The following is a 15,514-nucleotide window of genomic DNA, read 5'->3' as shown; positions in this document are numbered from 1 at the left end:
ATTACTCTCCAGAATTCTCTGGAATGCTTCTGCTGTATTTATGACATAAAGGCATCTGTCTTGGTGAATGTGAACCAAGAAACAGAGGATCTCTACATGTGAACAAGGCTGAAAGAAGAGGAACATTTTAGCGAAAATAACATTTAGTGTGTCTTTGTCCCAAATGTTTCAGTTTGAAATGCTTCTGTTACATTAGATCACTGGTCTCAGGAAGTTGTATTTTCCCTAAATGTGCATCATTAGGATATAGTGTGTTATTTATTGAGCCAGGGAAGAGGACAGTTGCATGGGAAAAAAAATTTCAAAGACAAGAGTGTATGTCTTTGAGAACCTTGTATCTGAGTCATTTTTATATACAAGGGGGAGACCTGGTTTCTTAATCTCAAGATATCTATTATCTTCTTGAATTAGCTGTGCTATATTTTTAGAAGATGGCATTTTTAATATTGTCAGTTACCACTTCAAATCCTGTCAGTCACAAAATTAAAAAAAAAAAAAATGTGTGTATGTCAATAATCACCAAGACCACAGTCTTCTAAATTTATGATGAGAAACATTCACCTCTTATTTTGAAAAGCATAGGAAAAAATTTGTTGCCAAGGACCAAAGGGCTAACAGCACTAAGAAGAAATATGTCCCTTCTCCCACCATGCCACTCTGCAACCCTTCTTCACATTATAGGCAACATAATGGAATTAACCTGTGACACATGATAGGGAAAAACGACCAAATGGGAAAGCAGACAAGGGGAAAAGAAGAAGAGAAAGCTGGCTATCCCACCACCTAAATGAAGAAGATTACATCTCAAGGAGGAGGCAACTTTTCACTTTATGCAAATGTTTTTCCTACCCCACTCAAAGCATTTTTTAAAAATTCCCTTCCCCAGATTTGAAAAAAAATAAATAAATAAAAAGCCAAAGAACTGCAAACTAGAAACAAGATTAGAACACCTGGTTTATTGGGAAAAACTCATAATAGAAACCGTAATTGCTTGTTCTGCAACTTACCAAATAAAAATTTGATATATCATATGAATTGGTTTTCATTATGGAAGTACAAATGGTAAAAAAAAATAATAATCCATGTGATATATCATATATTTTCCATTCAAAGATTTCACATCCTTGAACTCTCCTGTTGATGTTTTATATCAGATATTTTAAATCTGTTTTATCCAGGAAGACCAGGTTTCAAACTACATTTAAGTTTTTGCTTACAGTTGCTATCAGAAGCTGTGTCTATATGATTAGAGCCCAGTCAAATGAGATGAAATATTCAAGCCATTCCTTCCCCTTAGGTTGTTTCAATGTTACTTTTGAGATAGGAATTGCCTTCCTAATGTTTTATTGCACAACCTAATCATATCTATCAGTCATGATGAATTAGACCCGGTCCATCTTTCAACTCAATCAACTTTGGTTCTGAACAGATAGACACAAAACAGTACAGATTACTATATCATTTTCCCATACCCCAACCCTAAAAACCACTTTAGAAGAGAAAACTTCCCTACATAAGGCTTTACTACTGCAACAGGTTTTCACCTTGAAAGAGTATATTCCTGAATGACATATATATAAAGTTAAAGTGATGCTTAGAAAAAAGTCAATTCTTTAGGCTATTAATTAGAAATTCTCACAAATAATATGCATTTAGAAAACTTTTGCTTCTTTAAGTAGCTGAAATCTGGAAAAAATATATATATTTTTTTAGAGTATTTGGTTACTGACATTTTTTACCAGTATTTCTCTCTTCTTTTAAAAGACACAGTCTATTTAACCTTGGAAAAACAGACATTTGATCAGATTATTTAAATCTTTGAAGCTTTCTCATTTTTATCTTATAAAATGGTAAGTTTCATATTCAGATTCTTGTACAAATTCAGTATAAATGGTATGGATAGATATTAAGGAATACTGGCATATTATAGGTAATTAATTAAAAGAAGTAGGTTTTGTTTATACAACACATATAAAAGATGAATATGAAACTCTAACATCATTTAAGAAATATTTTCTCCCAAATTATTTTGGTATTTTGACTAGTCCAATAATATAAACACTGCTCCCCAAAACAGGTTCCAAGTATTCCGGGGAGAATAGTTTCTTCTTCTGTAATACATTCTGGCAGCAGTGCCTTCCCCACCTCAGGCAGATGTGTAGAAATACCTGGGCTTCGCATTGCCCAGGAGGTCGTCTTCGTAGTTGGGGAGGCAGCAGAAGAAGAAGGCACAGCCGATCAGGATAATTGTGGCTGCCCACCCAAAGCCATAGGCCCAGTTATAGATGTAAGTGACAGCAGGGTTGAGATGAAGGTTGAAGGTCTGGGTGTACTTCACCGGGTAAATTACTAGGGAGATGATCTGGAACACAGCTAAAGGGAAGAAACAAAATCCCAAAGTATAAATGCGTGCATGCACGAATGAATGAATGCATGGAACAATAGATTAACTCCCTCTCCCACAATGTTTTTACCTTTAAACAAGTATTAAATCCACCTAAACAATGCTAATGAAAGGGGCTGGCGTACCTAGTTAATCATGAGTCAAAAAAAATTATTAAATTTTGTGTGTCAGAGATACCCGGCACTAAGCTGAATACTGAATATATGAAATATAGACAGAAAACAATTAGAGAATCACTCTATAGTCCCCGTGCAAGCGTTATATATACTGAAGTAAAAAGTGCAAAACTGTGGTAATAGAAAGCAGGATGGTAACAAAGAGTCTATTATTATTCATCTTTGTATTTCCTTTGTCAAAGGCATAGTTGGCAAAATTATATATAGATATATACACACAAACACGTGTGCGCGCACACACACACATCACTCTATATTCAAAAATACACCATTGGGATATTCATCCAATAAATGAATGACTAAATGAACCGATGATGCAAATGATCAATGTGGAAAATGACTAGAAAAGCTTGCTAAAAGAAGTGAGGAACTGAAGAATAAACAGAAACAGAGGGAGGGCACGGGTAAGAGCATTCCAGGCTCAGGGAAAAGAAATAAAAGAGAGGAACAGGACTTCGGGGAAGTGTAAGGGAGGTTCTAAATAAAAAAAAACATAAGTCAAGATTTCTAACCTCTTTGGTATGAGAGTCATATTATTACAATTATTATTAATCATATTCACATTTTAAGCAACTTTAAAAAATAGAAAGAACTTAATCTTTTACGGCCTTTTTCAATGAACATGCTTTATTTCTATAAAGTGATAATGAGTATGTACATGCTGTGCTATGTTCTGCATTTTTTGACTTCACATGTCACATATGCACTGCCATATCAAAGGGGTGAGCAGATTTTAGCTCTGTACATGACTCTCCACAAGGAGGGGTGGGCTGGGAGTGTACGGTCCTCACCACCACTTTTTCTTTCACTTTAATTTTTCTCTACTGGCTCCACAGATAAAACTCCTAAAGTACTTTCCTTTTTCTTTTCTTTTTTTTTTTTTTCCTTAATTGCTAGAAAGGCTGTAGATGTTGCCACATCTTGATCTGTTGCTTCTATTTCTCAACTCAAAATATTCTTCTCTGGCAATTTATAATGGGCAGTCTTGGTGCAGATCTGAAATATTTCTTTGCTGCTCGGATACCTTAAATGGCAAACTCTTATTAGTTAGGTTTGTCAGTTATTGGAAAATATCGTGTAAGTGAAAGTAATCCTTCTTTATGTTATTCTCTAATTTTGCCTAGTCATAAATGCTAACTATTGTGATTTACCCATTTTGGTTCATCATATATGAAGTTCTACTGGTTTGGATCAATTTCTGCAAAATCTAAATTGTATGAGTGCTTAATTTTTCTGATTCTAACCCAATAATATATGTAAAATTAAAAAAAAATTATTGCTGTGAAATATATCTTAAACATCAAGTAGGCCTAATTAAGTATTATTACCACTAAAAATGTATTGAGATTTCTAGGCTTTTTTTCTTCTCTAAACATTTCCCATTCTAATTGTCACACTCTAAAGGAGCACAGGAGTTTTAAATGGTAAAATAAGAACCCAGAACTGAGCAGGACCACTAAGCTGTTTATCTGCTGACGCTCACGACAACTAGTTTTCTTTACAACTTCTGCAGCCCGGTCAGTTCAAGATGGCCATTACCAGATCTTAATGTTTTAAGATGGACAAAAGAGTTATACAGGATTTTTTTTTTAATTGTGGCAAAATATACATAACATAATATTTATCGTTTTAACCATTTGTTAAGTATACAATTTAGTGGCCTTAAATACATTTACTATATTGTATAACCATCACTACTACCTATATCCGAAACTTTTCAACACTCCCAAAATAAATTCTATCCTCATTACACCCCCTTTGGCCCCCAGTAACCTCTAATCTACTTTCTGTCTCTATGAAATTTGTCTACTCCAGGTACTTCATATAAGTGAAATCATAAAATATTTGTCCTTCTGTATCTACCTTATTTCTCTTAGCATATTGTTTTCAAGGTCCATCCACATTGTAGCATCTATCAAAACTTCATTCCTTTTTATGGCTGAATAACATTCCGTTGTAATTTTATCAAATTGTGTTTATCCATTTATCTGTTGATGAACAACTTGGTTTTTTCCACTTTTTGGCTACTGTGAATAATGCTGCAGTTAACATGGGGATACAAATGTCTGTTCAAGTCCCTGCTTTCAGTTCTTTTGAGGACAGACCTAGAAGTAGAACTGCTGAATCATATGATATTTACTAGGTTTTTCAACAAACATTAATGTCCTAGTGCATATTTTTAATGGCGATGTAAACAAGCATTCATCTAGTCTTCTAAGACATGTGAGAGGAAGAGATATCAAATGTATTTCTTTGATAAGGTCTTATAAATTTGAACTAATAAAAGTCAAGTTCAATGAGGTGTGATTCCAAGTCACTTCTGATTTTAGAACATTATTCTAAAAACAAAATTTTTTTTTGAAACATGAAGAACAGTAGTATTTTAAAGAAGAGAAAGTTTTAAATGTACAGGAGGGGGCAAGGTCTGCCCTGGTTGGTTCCCCTCCCTCTCAGCCAGGGCCTTTCCGCCCCTCACTTGTCCTGCCCTCGGCTCTGCAAACAACTTTTCTAAGCTCAGGGAACCCAGCACAAAGTGGTCTCCCTCTGGGCTCATGCCTGACCTCGTGGATCCTTCTAGTCACAAGGCTTCTGCTCACTTTCTATTTGTACCCCAGGTCTGTAGCTGGATTTCTGCTTTGCTCTCATGAGCTTGAGCTGTTATTTTGAAAAATGACCTGTGACCTCACTTTGCCTTATTAGCCACCTTCTCCTTTCCCCTCCTCAGGAAATCCAGCTTTGCACCTAAAACCAGCTCTGTCGCTGGGGTCCTTCTCCTTTGCCAGATTCCGCTAGTGCCAGGTACCTGCCTAAAATTTCAAATAATTCTTGCCTAGATTCCTAGTTCTTGTATTCCATTAATAAATGTTCACTCTGAGCTGCACTCCCCTACATAAACTCAATTTCTGGTCCCCCAGCACTGTCGATGAGGCAATTCTAGTTCTGGCCTCTCCTGGGGAACCACCTTCCATTGCAGAAAACCCTTTATGTCCCACTACAAAACTCCTTCAACAAGTAAAATGGCTCTGGGACATTCCAGCCCCTCAGCATGGGGCTCACAGTAGACCAACGCTGGGCCCACTATGGAGACACTGCACTTCCAGGGCTTAGTCCTGGTCCCTTGGGGTGGGGTGGGGTCACTGGACATGAGGTCACCTACAAGAGTAGTATACAGAGTGACAACCTTCCTTGCTTGGATAGGGAGCATAGAGACACAGGAGGAAAGGGATCCAGGTCTTAAAACGCATCTCTCCTCTGTTAATTCTGCCCTGGGTGATACATTTTCTGAGAACAGATCAGGAACTGTAATTGTCAGGAATCTCCTTTGTGGTTTGGAAATTATTATAGTAATGTGCATGGAAGGTATGAATGAAGAACTGATGACACAAAGTCTTACCAGCCAGGGCCAGGAGGCCTCCAATCACTCTCAGGAAGACAAGCATTTGTGGTCCGCAGAGGGCAAAGAAGGAGAGGATGAAACAGATCACCAGGATGATAAAGCCACAGAAGAGCATGGCAGCAGCTGCCCTTCCCCACGCTGCGAGGAAAGAGAAACAGTCATTAGTAAGACAGACAAACCAAATTTAACATCACTTATCAAAGTATCAACACGATTTTTTTCTTTCTACTAATTATATATTTGTGTGGAAGGACAGTTTTTCTTTTGACAATACTCAAGCATCTCCATATTTCAAGCAGAGAATGGGCAGTTCCTATATAGGACATTAATATACTGATACGCAGTGATGCCTTCTCCCCTCGGTTTTTGATCAAATGTTTTATCTCTGAGATGAAAGTTAAACTTTATTAAACTGTTTCTCACTTAATAAACTGCCATATAAACTGATATATTTAAAGGGTTCACTCAAGTCCTAACACAACTCGACCATAATAAACATAAAGAGATTTTACAATCTCTTTAGGAAATGTTTCAAAAAACTTTAAAAGGTTTTTGGGTTTCATATCAATGGTTGGTTCTGTGTAGGAATAATCTTTGAAAACATAAACCAAAGAATAGGCAGAGATGTAAAATAAAAAAAATTTAATTGAAAAGTAGCTGTGATTTTTTTATAACACGTTCAGACAGGCCTAGATTTCTGTCTAAATTTGAACTTCTTAAGTATTCAGAATGTATTGCACAAGAGTTCTTAATTACTGATATCGGCCTTTAAAGCAATGAGGATGAGGTAGGAATTGAGTTCTAGGTCTGAGGATCACAGGGGCGCCTCCAGCCCTGTGTCATGCTACCCTGCACCTGCGGAAACTGGAAGAGCCATGAACTCAGGCTAAGCATTCTAGCCAATAATTCTTATTGTTCAATCTGCTCTGATTTTTAAGATCTCTTCACACAAGAGGTAATAGTAACATTTATGAAGAAATTGCTCTGTGCCAGGCACTGGACTAAGAACTTGACAGATCTAGTTCACTGAATCCTCACGACAATGTTTTAAGGTTCGTGCCATTATCATTTCTTTAGGAATGAGGCTACAGTAAGGTTTTGAGAGTTCAAATAACCTGTCATAGCCACACAGCTAGCAAGTGATTTAGGCAGAGTTTGATTTAGAGTCTGTCTGAATCCAAAACATCACTCTTTTTTTGAGATATAATTTATACACCATAAAATTCACCCTTTCCGAGTATACAATTCAGTGGTTTCTACTATATCCACGGGGTTGTACAATCATCACTACTAACAATACCAACATTTTCATCACCTGCCCCCGCCAAAAAAATCCATGTCCATTAGCAGTCAATTTCCATTCCTCCTTTCCTCCAGCTTCTGGCAACCACTAATCTACTTTCTGCCCCAATAAATTTGCCTATTCTGGACATTTCAAATAAATGGAATCATATACTATGTGGCTTTTTGTGACTGTCTTCTTTCATCTAGCATAATGTTTTCAAGGTGCATCTATGTTGTAGCACGGATCAGTACTTCATTCCCTTTTATAGCCAAAAAATATTCTATAGTATGGACATCCCCCATGTTGTTTATCCATTCATTCATTGATGGATGAACACGCACTCTTAACTTATTATTCTTTATTGCATTTGAAAAGGAGGGTCATGTGCACCTCTGCCCTGGTTTTACTCCTATTCTGACATAGCTCAGCTGATGAATTTACTCTCACTTAATTCTGGGTCATTTGATGGGTCAGAGTTAAAGATATGGGACAGCAGAAAGAGTAAGGTTTTGGAGCCAGCTGGACCTCATTTACAGCCTGCTTCTGGCTCCTATTAGTCACTGTGAGTTAGCATATCTGTTAACCAAGGCCAAAAATGCCTTATTTCAAGGTTATTGTAAGGATGAGAGTTTTTGTGTGAAAAGTCACGGAGCTCAAAAAGTTCCTCCTATATTCCTATGACTTTTCTCCAGTATCTCGTTTTCACTTTATTCTACATTCACAAGGTTCTGCATTGTCACATAAAGATTGTTTTTGTCATTCACTGCATTTTTGAATTTTAATCTGTTCTATCCAAACCTGAGCTAAGTTCCCTTCTCCAGCTCCTACCCTCCCTCCAGATCGTCCTCTAGATTCATGATTGCCTGGGGAATAACAGGTAATTAAGGAGAAGATACACTTTTGTATGCTCAAATATCACATTTCCACACAAATTACGTTCTAGTAACAACGGTCAGGCTGGGGCTGAGACAGTACATGAGTGGGCCTAGTTTTACATTTCTAATTTTTACTACTTTCCTCCAAATCATCTTCCTCTTCCTGTGAGATCAGTAAGAGATTTTAGGACCAGGTAAAAATAGAAATGTTTTCTTTTAAAAAGAAATGAATAAAGTCAAAAAGTGAAATCGAGTCTCTTCTCTAACTTTAGCTTTGTCCTTCAAATAAGGTAACTTTCAAGAAAAGAGGAATCGTGCTTTAAAAAGAACATTAATTCGACTGTCTCAAATTCTAGCCCATACACCACTGAGTCAAAATCATCAGTGGACATTATTAAAAATTCAGATTCTTATACCTCCCTCAGACCTACCGAATCAGAGCTGGAGGGGTAGTGTCTAGGAATCTGCATTTTACTGGTATTTCTTACACCCATACTAAAGTTTGAGAACTAAGGTAGATGATTAACCTCCTTATAAAAACAGATGCAGCACTGCCCAGAAGAGCATATAACTTTCAGTATGTGCCAGCCCTTGCCAATTATACTCTCCTTTCTATAGATTTTTTTTATAGCTACAGCCAATCATTAAATTCAATTAAATCTAATCATTAATTCAAATAGGCAAACACTGATTTTTCCTTTTGAGTTCATAGGTTTGAAACTGTGCAGTGAAAGGCAACATACCTGTATAAATATGCAGAGGAATAGAAACATTATGAAAATAAATTGCATAGCAGAATCTGAGTTTCCAATAAGAACAGAAAAAATCCTAACAAAGAACTTATTTCAATAACCAAACTTTGCTATCACAGATTAAGATTTTAAATGTATAGCTAAATAAATTATGTATGATATTGCTATAAAGAGTAATTATCAATAATCTTACCTGTCTATTTGATAAAGAATAATATGTTAATTATGGCTATTGTTACTTTTTTCTAACATTATAGCTGAGGCGTGATTTATGCTTAGTTTAAGGTATTTGAAAAGAATTAAAATAAATAGTAAGTGAACTCACCTAACCTAAAGCTAGGAAGTAAACATAAATACAAACACAGACCATTTTAAGAACTTTTTCTAGGTTGTGTTAAATCAGCGCAGTTAATGTCTTATTTAAAATGCTGTGAGTCATCAAAGTGGAGAATTAAGAGCATTTTGTCTTGACAAAGGCTGCCTTGCAAGTAGACCTGTAAAACCTGCTCCTCATCATGGAAACACCCACACTGACTTGTGTAACTATCACTTAGGACAACTCTTGGCATGGTTGTGAAGATTCTATTCTGACTGATGAATGACAGGTAAGGCAAGTTCCTTCTCATGGCAATGAACATTTTGCTATAAAACAATGAGATGGAACCTACCATCTGAGCGTGGTCTCCTAGGCCAATATTCTCTCTGAGAAGGGGACCGAAAGCCATGTAGACTCAGGACATGACAATTCCCCATGACATACATTTTGAGAAGTTAAGTCTATACCCTAAATACCTTTGGTCTCACTTCGTTACCCAGAATGAGCCTAATATCTACAAATTTACCCAGCTCTTTGGGGAACTATTTCTATTTTTATATTATACTATGTTCTAAACTATACCACATTTACCAACTCTAATGGAAAACATCAATTTTTTAAAAGTTGTCTTAAAGCTACTTCTTCCATGTTTCAACAGACAGCCCTCAGTTCTTCAGGGGCAGCCTGTCCTTGATCTATTCTGAAGATGAGTCTGTCTTTCATTATTATTTTATGCACTTTAAATTTTATTGCCTTTCCTAATTGTGTTTGTGTATGTGTAGGGGAGTGGGCAGGATTCTCATTGTCAATTATCATTCTCTGGATTGAGGCCACAAAAGCATACAGTATGCCAGGTAAACAGTTTCTGTGTAGGAAAGCTTTTTGTTTGCTTTGTTTCCTTAAGGGAAGATAAATTTGGCGTTTTATAGACATAATTTATTATGTCCTAAGTTTATTTTCTAAATACCACTTGGAGAAGCTCATGTTATAAAAGAAACCAGCAGAATTATAAATCCACTTTTAAATAAGATTCATTAAAGATCCATTTAGATGAAGAATGGTTTATCAAATTTTACTCTGTCTTTGCAGATTCAACATTAAATCAACAACATGGAAACTATTCAATGGTCACCGATGACATTCTGAGTTTTTTCTAGGAAATGTTTTGAAGTTTTTTTGTATGAAGATGAATGTTATATCTTTTTCCAGAGATTACATACCAAAATACAATGTTATAAGGCAAATACAGCTAGAAAATGACCAGTAAGGTCAACTGTTAAGAAAAGAGCAAAAAAAGGATTCATTTATTAATACCAAAGGCCCCACCTAGTGAATCTGAGATTTTGTCAGGTTTTTTCATATTGTTTCTATCGGGTTCTTTAATGTGAACCCTAATCATGTTGTTTTTAAAGGGTTCTTTATATTCTACATGAGCAGAACTGAAAACTAGTTAAAACCATAATTGAAAAAATAAAGATCCCACTACGAATAAATATAAGCATAAGTGCATAATAAATTCAAAAAGACTGCTGCATGTTCAATGAGTAGGTAATCTGCAGGAATACAGGTCAGTGCTTCTGAAACTTAAAAGTGCTCACTAATCACCTGTGGATCTCGTTCAAATACAGATTCCGATTCAGTAGGTGGACCTGAGACACTGAGTGTCCAATAACCTCCCAGGTAACTCTGATGCTGCTGGTCTGCAATACGTTGAGTAGCAGGTATCTATCTACAGGACAAGTCCTAACAGGCCTCCAAAACAATCTACATAGAAAAAAGCAATTTTGCGGAAGTTGTGGAAAGCAGAAGGGGTGGCTTAAAGGAGGAATGGCGCAGTCTCAAAGCAGAGTACTCCATAATTGTGGGATTCTTTACATGCTCTGTATTTTCTCCTGAAACGGAGCCAGATGATAACTTTTTACTGTGGTGTTTTAATAGAACCATGATACTCCTGGAGGGTCGTCTTTTAAAGTCTGAGTGGGAAAACCATCCTACACAGGAAGATGTGAAAACAGAAATCACACAAGATAAACAGCAGCAGCGAATTTAGGACCTACCCTTAAATATTTAAAAGTCTGTCAGATAGAAGAAGGTTGGAAAGTAGAATTTACAAGGCAGCACATTTCGGCTCTATCAGTAGAAGAAGGTATGAGAGAAGTACTGTTTTAACCAAGAAGTACTTTTAAACAAGTAGCATTGAGAGAGAATGGAATTAAGTTGCTGAACAATAGGAAGCAGCTCAGCTCAGTCATGGGGGGTGTTGAGAGCATTTGGCAAAGGCTTGAATAGGTACACTCTCATTCCTTTCTAATTCTAAAATCTAGGACTCTGTGTCTTTACTGGGGTGGTTAATGCTAACTGCAGCAGATGTGGTATAAACTGCACTATGTACCTGGTTCCTAGACTTCTAGATTTCATGGCAATACACACACACACACACACACACATATTTTTTTAACTATGAAAATGAACTGAGAGTGGCCAACTTTTTATTTTGCTATGTAAGGAAGTGAACACATGCCCATAAAGAGTAATCTACCTACTAATGCCTAATTTCATAAAACAAGAATATTTTAATACCTCACCCTGCCCCCTGCCAAAAGCCACAAGAGCATAATCTCAAAATGAAGTCCTTTATGTTGAATTTAGCCTAATATAAATCTATTAACTTCATACTTATTTTTCTAATTTCTTGTACATTTAAAAACCGTAAAGTAAATGACCTAAAAATAGTTCATATACTACTCTGATTCACTGAGTTACCTAAGGCTGATTTCATATTTAAAAAAAACCATTCAGTGCATTCTGTGGTCTCAACGGCTATCTTTGGTAAAAACGAAGCTCTGCTCTTCTGTCCAGATCCAAGGCAAAAGCTCTTCGACACTAACCTCCCCCTCCGCCCCCACTTTCATTCTTGGTGCATAAACTCATCTCCATTATTCTCCACCCTGACAAGCTGGAGCTTGCTTGGGATTTGAAATTAACATCTCCTGTTGTATTTTGTCTTAAAACTGGAAGAGAAACTGCCAAGAGTGCAAAAATAGCACACGTCAACATGCCTTCAAATTTAATTCTGCATGTTATGTATACATGAAACTGAATGACCATTTCAATATTTAAGTCTAGATTTTCTTTTCTTGTTTTGAGGAATAGAAGCCATGATGTTTAATAAATTCAAACAAGAATTTATTTGAATTCTTTATTTGTAAAGATTAGTATTTATTTAGTTGTTACTATCATGAAAATAATATATTTAGCCATGTAATTTGGTTCATTTATAGGAAAAAAATGAGGTGATATGGTAATCTGAAATTATTTTAAAACTGTTAATAATAGTGACGATATATAATATTTTGCTTTTTACATTAATATTAATGTAAAAAAGAAACTACTTTTATTTTTTTTTAAAAAGTCTATATCATTTAGTATTATTGCCAATACTTGCCAGGAATAACCTGTATCATTACCAAAATTAATGTATTAATGTTATGAATGTCAATAAAAGAGATGGTCAAGCACTTTGTAATAAAAAGGTAAACTTTCTTAATAGTTACAATGGTAGATCACAATGTTTATTTTCTAGAACATATCAAGAAGTTTTCAAAAAATAGATGTACCAGCTCAACTCTCTCTATTGAGATATCATTTTAATTAGAGCTGTCAACTTTACTCCTTGTTGTGTTTATACATATGCGGGAGTCTGTGTAAACTGCTTACCACATTTTAGGTAAAGTAGTGTAAACATTTTGTTTTCAGCAAGGCCTTATTGAGGCTATCTGAAAATCTCCAGGGATCAGAGATGCCTAGATCATCACCCTACAGTGTAGAAATACACAACTGCTACACTTGTGACGCAAAACTAAGTAACAGTCCATGTCAGGAGATGGAGCGTAAGTGTGATAAACACTCCAACTCATCTTTGACTTAAAATAGCCTGAGATAGACCTCTCCTGGTGAATGCCTATCTATTTTCTCCTTCCGATGGTCTCCTAGTGACAGTGGATTCTGTTGTCATGATTTGATTCTAGGTCCTGAGCTAAAGCCACATCTAACACATTACTGGCACTTAATTATCTTTGCAAAAGTCGCGGGAATAACTACACTGGGGTGTGAAGGCCACTGCTCATTTATGAAAATCAGTCTTGCTGCATCACCTGGAAAACTGAACTTTTCCAAAGACCAATTTCTCGACCAACTTCACACACATACACTAATTAAAAAATTAAACTGAGAAACAAAACCTGCTGTCTCCCTTCCATATACAAAGCACTATGTCAGTCTGAGGTTGGAAGAGCCACACCCTAGAAAGGTGAGCTCATCCTGCAAGTCAAGAAAAATAAAAACTGCATTGTGCATGTTTCACAAGAGGGCTGTGGTGACAGCCAGAGCCTTGCACGCTAGATCACGTCCCAGCAGCAGTGGGGATCCTGGTTCTGCCAGCAGCCCTATTCCTTCTCAGCACTAACTAACCTCCTTCTTACTCAATATGTGAAAGATTGCTAAGTGTTCTTTGGGTCTGTTAGTCTTTGGCGTGAAGTATGATTATCAAAGTCTGTTTAAAAACACATCTACTTAAGCAGATCTATAAGTCCCCTACAGGATACTGAATTCCAATGCATTTTAACTAGAAGATACAGATATATTATTTCAAATAAATCAATTCCGTTTAAAAATCTAAAGGCCTGAGTTAGTACAAACCCTAGCGGGCGAGCTGTTTGTGTTTTAAGAAAGGAAAAACACAGACTTTAAGGAAATCAGGAATTCCATTCAGTCTTTACATTTTATTACCAGCTAATGAGGACCATGCCTCCTTTTGGGGGGAAGTTAACCGTGAGAACTTCCAAACTATTCCACAGTCCTTAGGAATCAGCGACAAGTCCCTGATAGAGGGCCCCAGAAATAAACAGTTTGTGAAAACCCGGGGCCATTTCAGGGGCAGGGGTTGAGAATCAAGTCAATAGTCCCAAGCGGGAATAAAAAGAGGCAGGGTGGCTTCGGTTTAGAACTATTAAACTCCGTTGGTAAGGTCCCACTGAGAAGTATTTGGCTTTAAGCTTCTTATAATGATCATACTTAAATAACACTCCTCGCCTGCACCCCGCCCTCCCCACACACATACACACCGCTAATCACAACAGACAGACCCCACTGTCCTTCACATCTACTAGTTAGCAGGGGCCGCCATCAGATAAAACGACGCTCGCCTCCAGTCAGGGTTTTAACAAGTTAAGCACTGAAGCTTCCTCCATGCTGGAAAAATAAAATATTCCGTCCGCAATATATCACATGTCAACTCTGCTTCATTTCATTGATGTAGAAGATATGTTTGCTTTTTGATTTCAAATCAGATTAAAATAAAATTTTTCTAAACAACAAGGCCGTGCTTAAACCAGAAAGACACCCCCAAGACAAAAGTAAACAAGAGCTAGGCTGACGCAGTAAACGCTACAGTATCGACTGAAATTGTAGCTGCTGTTATTTGGACTGAGAACTATTTTAATGGAGGAATTAATTTTAATGCTTTCACTTAGTTCAGTTTAACGAATAATACATCTACATTAGGGAAGGCATGTATTTTAATACTTAAATTTTAATCGTAAGAAGAACCAGAGGAGGCAGAATGGGAAGAAATTTCAGTAGGTCTCCAAAAAAATACTCTGTTTATTATATCAACTTACCAAACCTTTTCAAATGGCTGAAATCACCTTTTGCATATTAACTTACAAACTCTACCAAAAAACAGCGAACCAGGGCCATTTTCTTCCAGCGTTGAGCCTGGTTTTGGCCACCCAAAGCTGGTGCTTTTTGTTCAGGTCGGAGGCATGAAGCTAAGCTCTAGATCGATTATTATTATTTATTTATTTTGAATGACTCATTATCCCAGACCCTGTCTAGTCCTTTCATACAAGGAGGCTTCCGAAAGCCGCGCACTCCCAGGGCGCGGGTGCACGCCCGGCCGCGGCCCAGAGGACTTCCTGGAGGCAGCGGCGGGCGGAGGCACTCACCGTAGTCCATGAGGCTCTCGCAGCCATCCGCGGCGGACCCGCTGCCGCCGCCCTCGTGGAAGCATCGCCACCACAGCGAGGACGTCTGGATGTGGTCGCTCGACTGCAGCCAGCCGCGGCCGGCCAGCGCGATAATGTCGAAAGCGATGGCGCTGAGCAGGAGCAGGGGCAGGATCCACCTGCAGCGCTCGCAGGCCAGGCCGCAGCGCAGCATCTCGACGGGGGCGGCGCGGAGGAGAGGAGCGCGCGGGGCTCGGACGCCGGCGGAGAGTGGCCCGCGAGCGCGGACAGGGCGACAAAAGGG

At 37.5% G+C, this 15,514-nt stretch overlaps 1 protein-coding gene across 1 annotated transcript; it reads right to left on the bottom strand.

The window, feature by feature from the left end:
- Window positions 1-930: 930 nt before the first annotated feature.
- Window positions 931-15,508, bottom strand: PERP (PERP, TP53 apoptosis effector). Its single transcript, XM_006915375.3, has 3 exons — window positions 15,211-15,508; window positions 5,975-6,115; window positions 931-2,373 (listed from the first exon to the last, which is right to left on the bottom strand). The coding sequence occupies exons 1-3, from the start codon at window positions 15,422-15,424 to the stop codon at window positions 2,147-2,149; spliced, it is 582 nt and encodes a 193-aa protein (XP_006915437.1). The 5' UTR covers window positions 15,425-15,508; the 3' UTR covers window positions 931-2,146.
- Between the last annotated feature and the right edge of the window lie 6 nt (window positions 15,509-15,514).

Source organism: Pteropus alecto, unplaced genomic scaffold (genome assembly GCF_000325575.1).
Source record: "Pteropus alecto unplaced genomic scaffold, ASM32557v1 scaffold185, whole genome shotgun sequence".
Classification (NCBI taxonomy): Eukaryota; Metazoa; Chordata; class Mammalia; order Chiroptera; family Pteropodidae; genus Pteropus; species Pteropus alecto.
The sequence above is the reverse complement of the archived record's forward strand: the minus strand, read 5'-3'. Positions and strand labels throughout refer to the sequence as shown.

What these genes read in the sequence shown, in the direction of transcription:
- PERP (XM_006915375.3), bottom strand. Translation starts at nt 15,424, where the DNA reads ATGCTGCGCTGCGGCCTGGCCTGCGAGCGCTGCAGGTGGATCCTGCCC. An exon ending in CGAGAGCCTCATGGACTACG is followed by an intron (nt 6,116 to 15,210) that starts GTGAGTGCCTCC and finishes CTTTCCTCGCAG; the next exon opens with CGTGGGGAAGGGCAGCTGCT. An exon ending in AGGCCTCCTGGCCCTGGCTG is followed by an intron (nt 2,374 to 5,974) that starts GTAAGACTTTGT and finishes TCTTCCCTTTAG; the next exon opens with CTGTGTTCCAGATCATCTCC.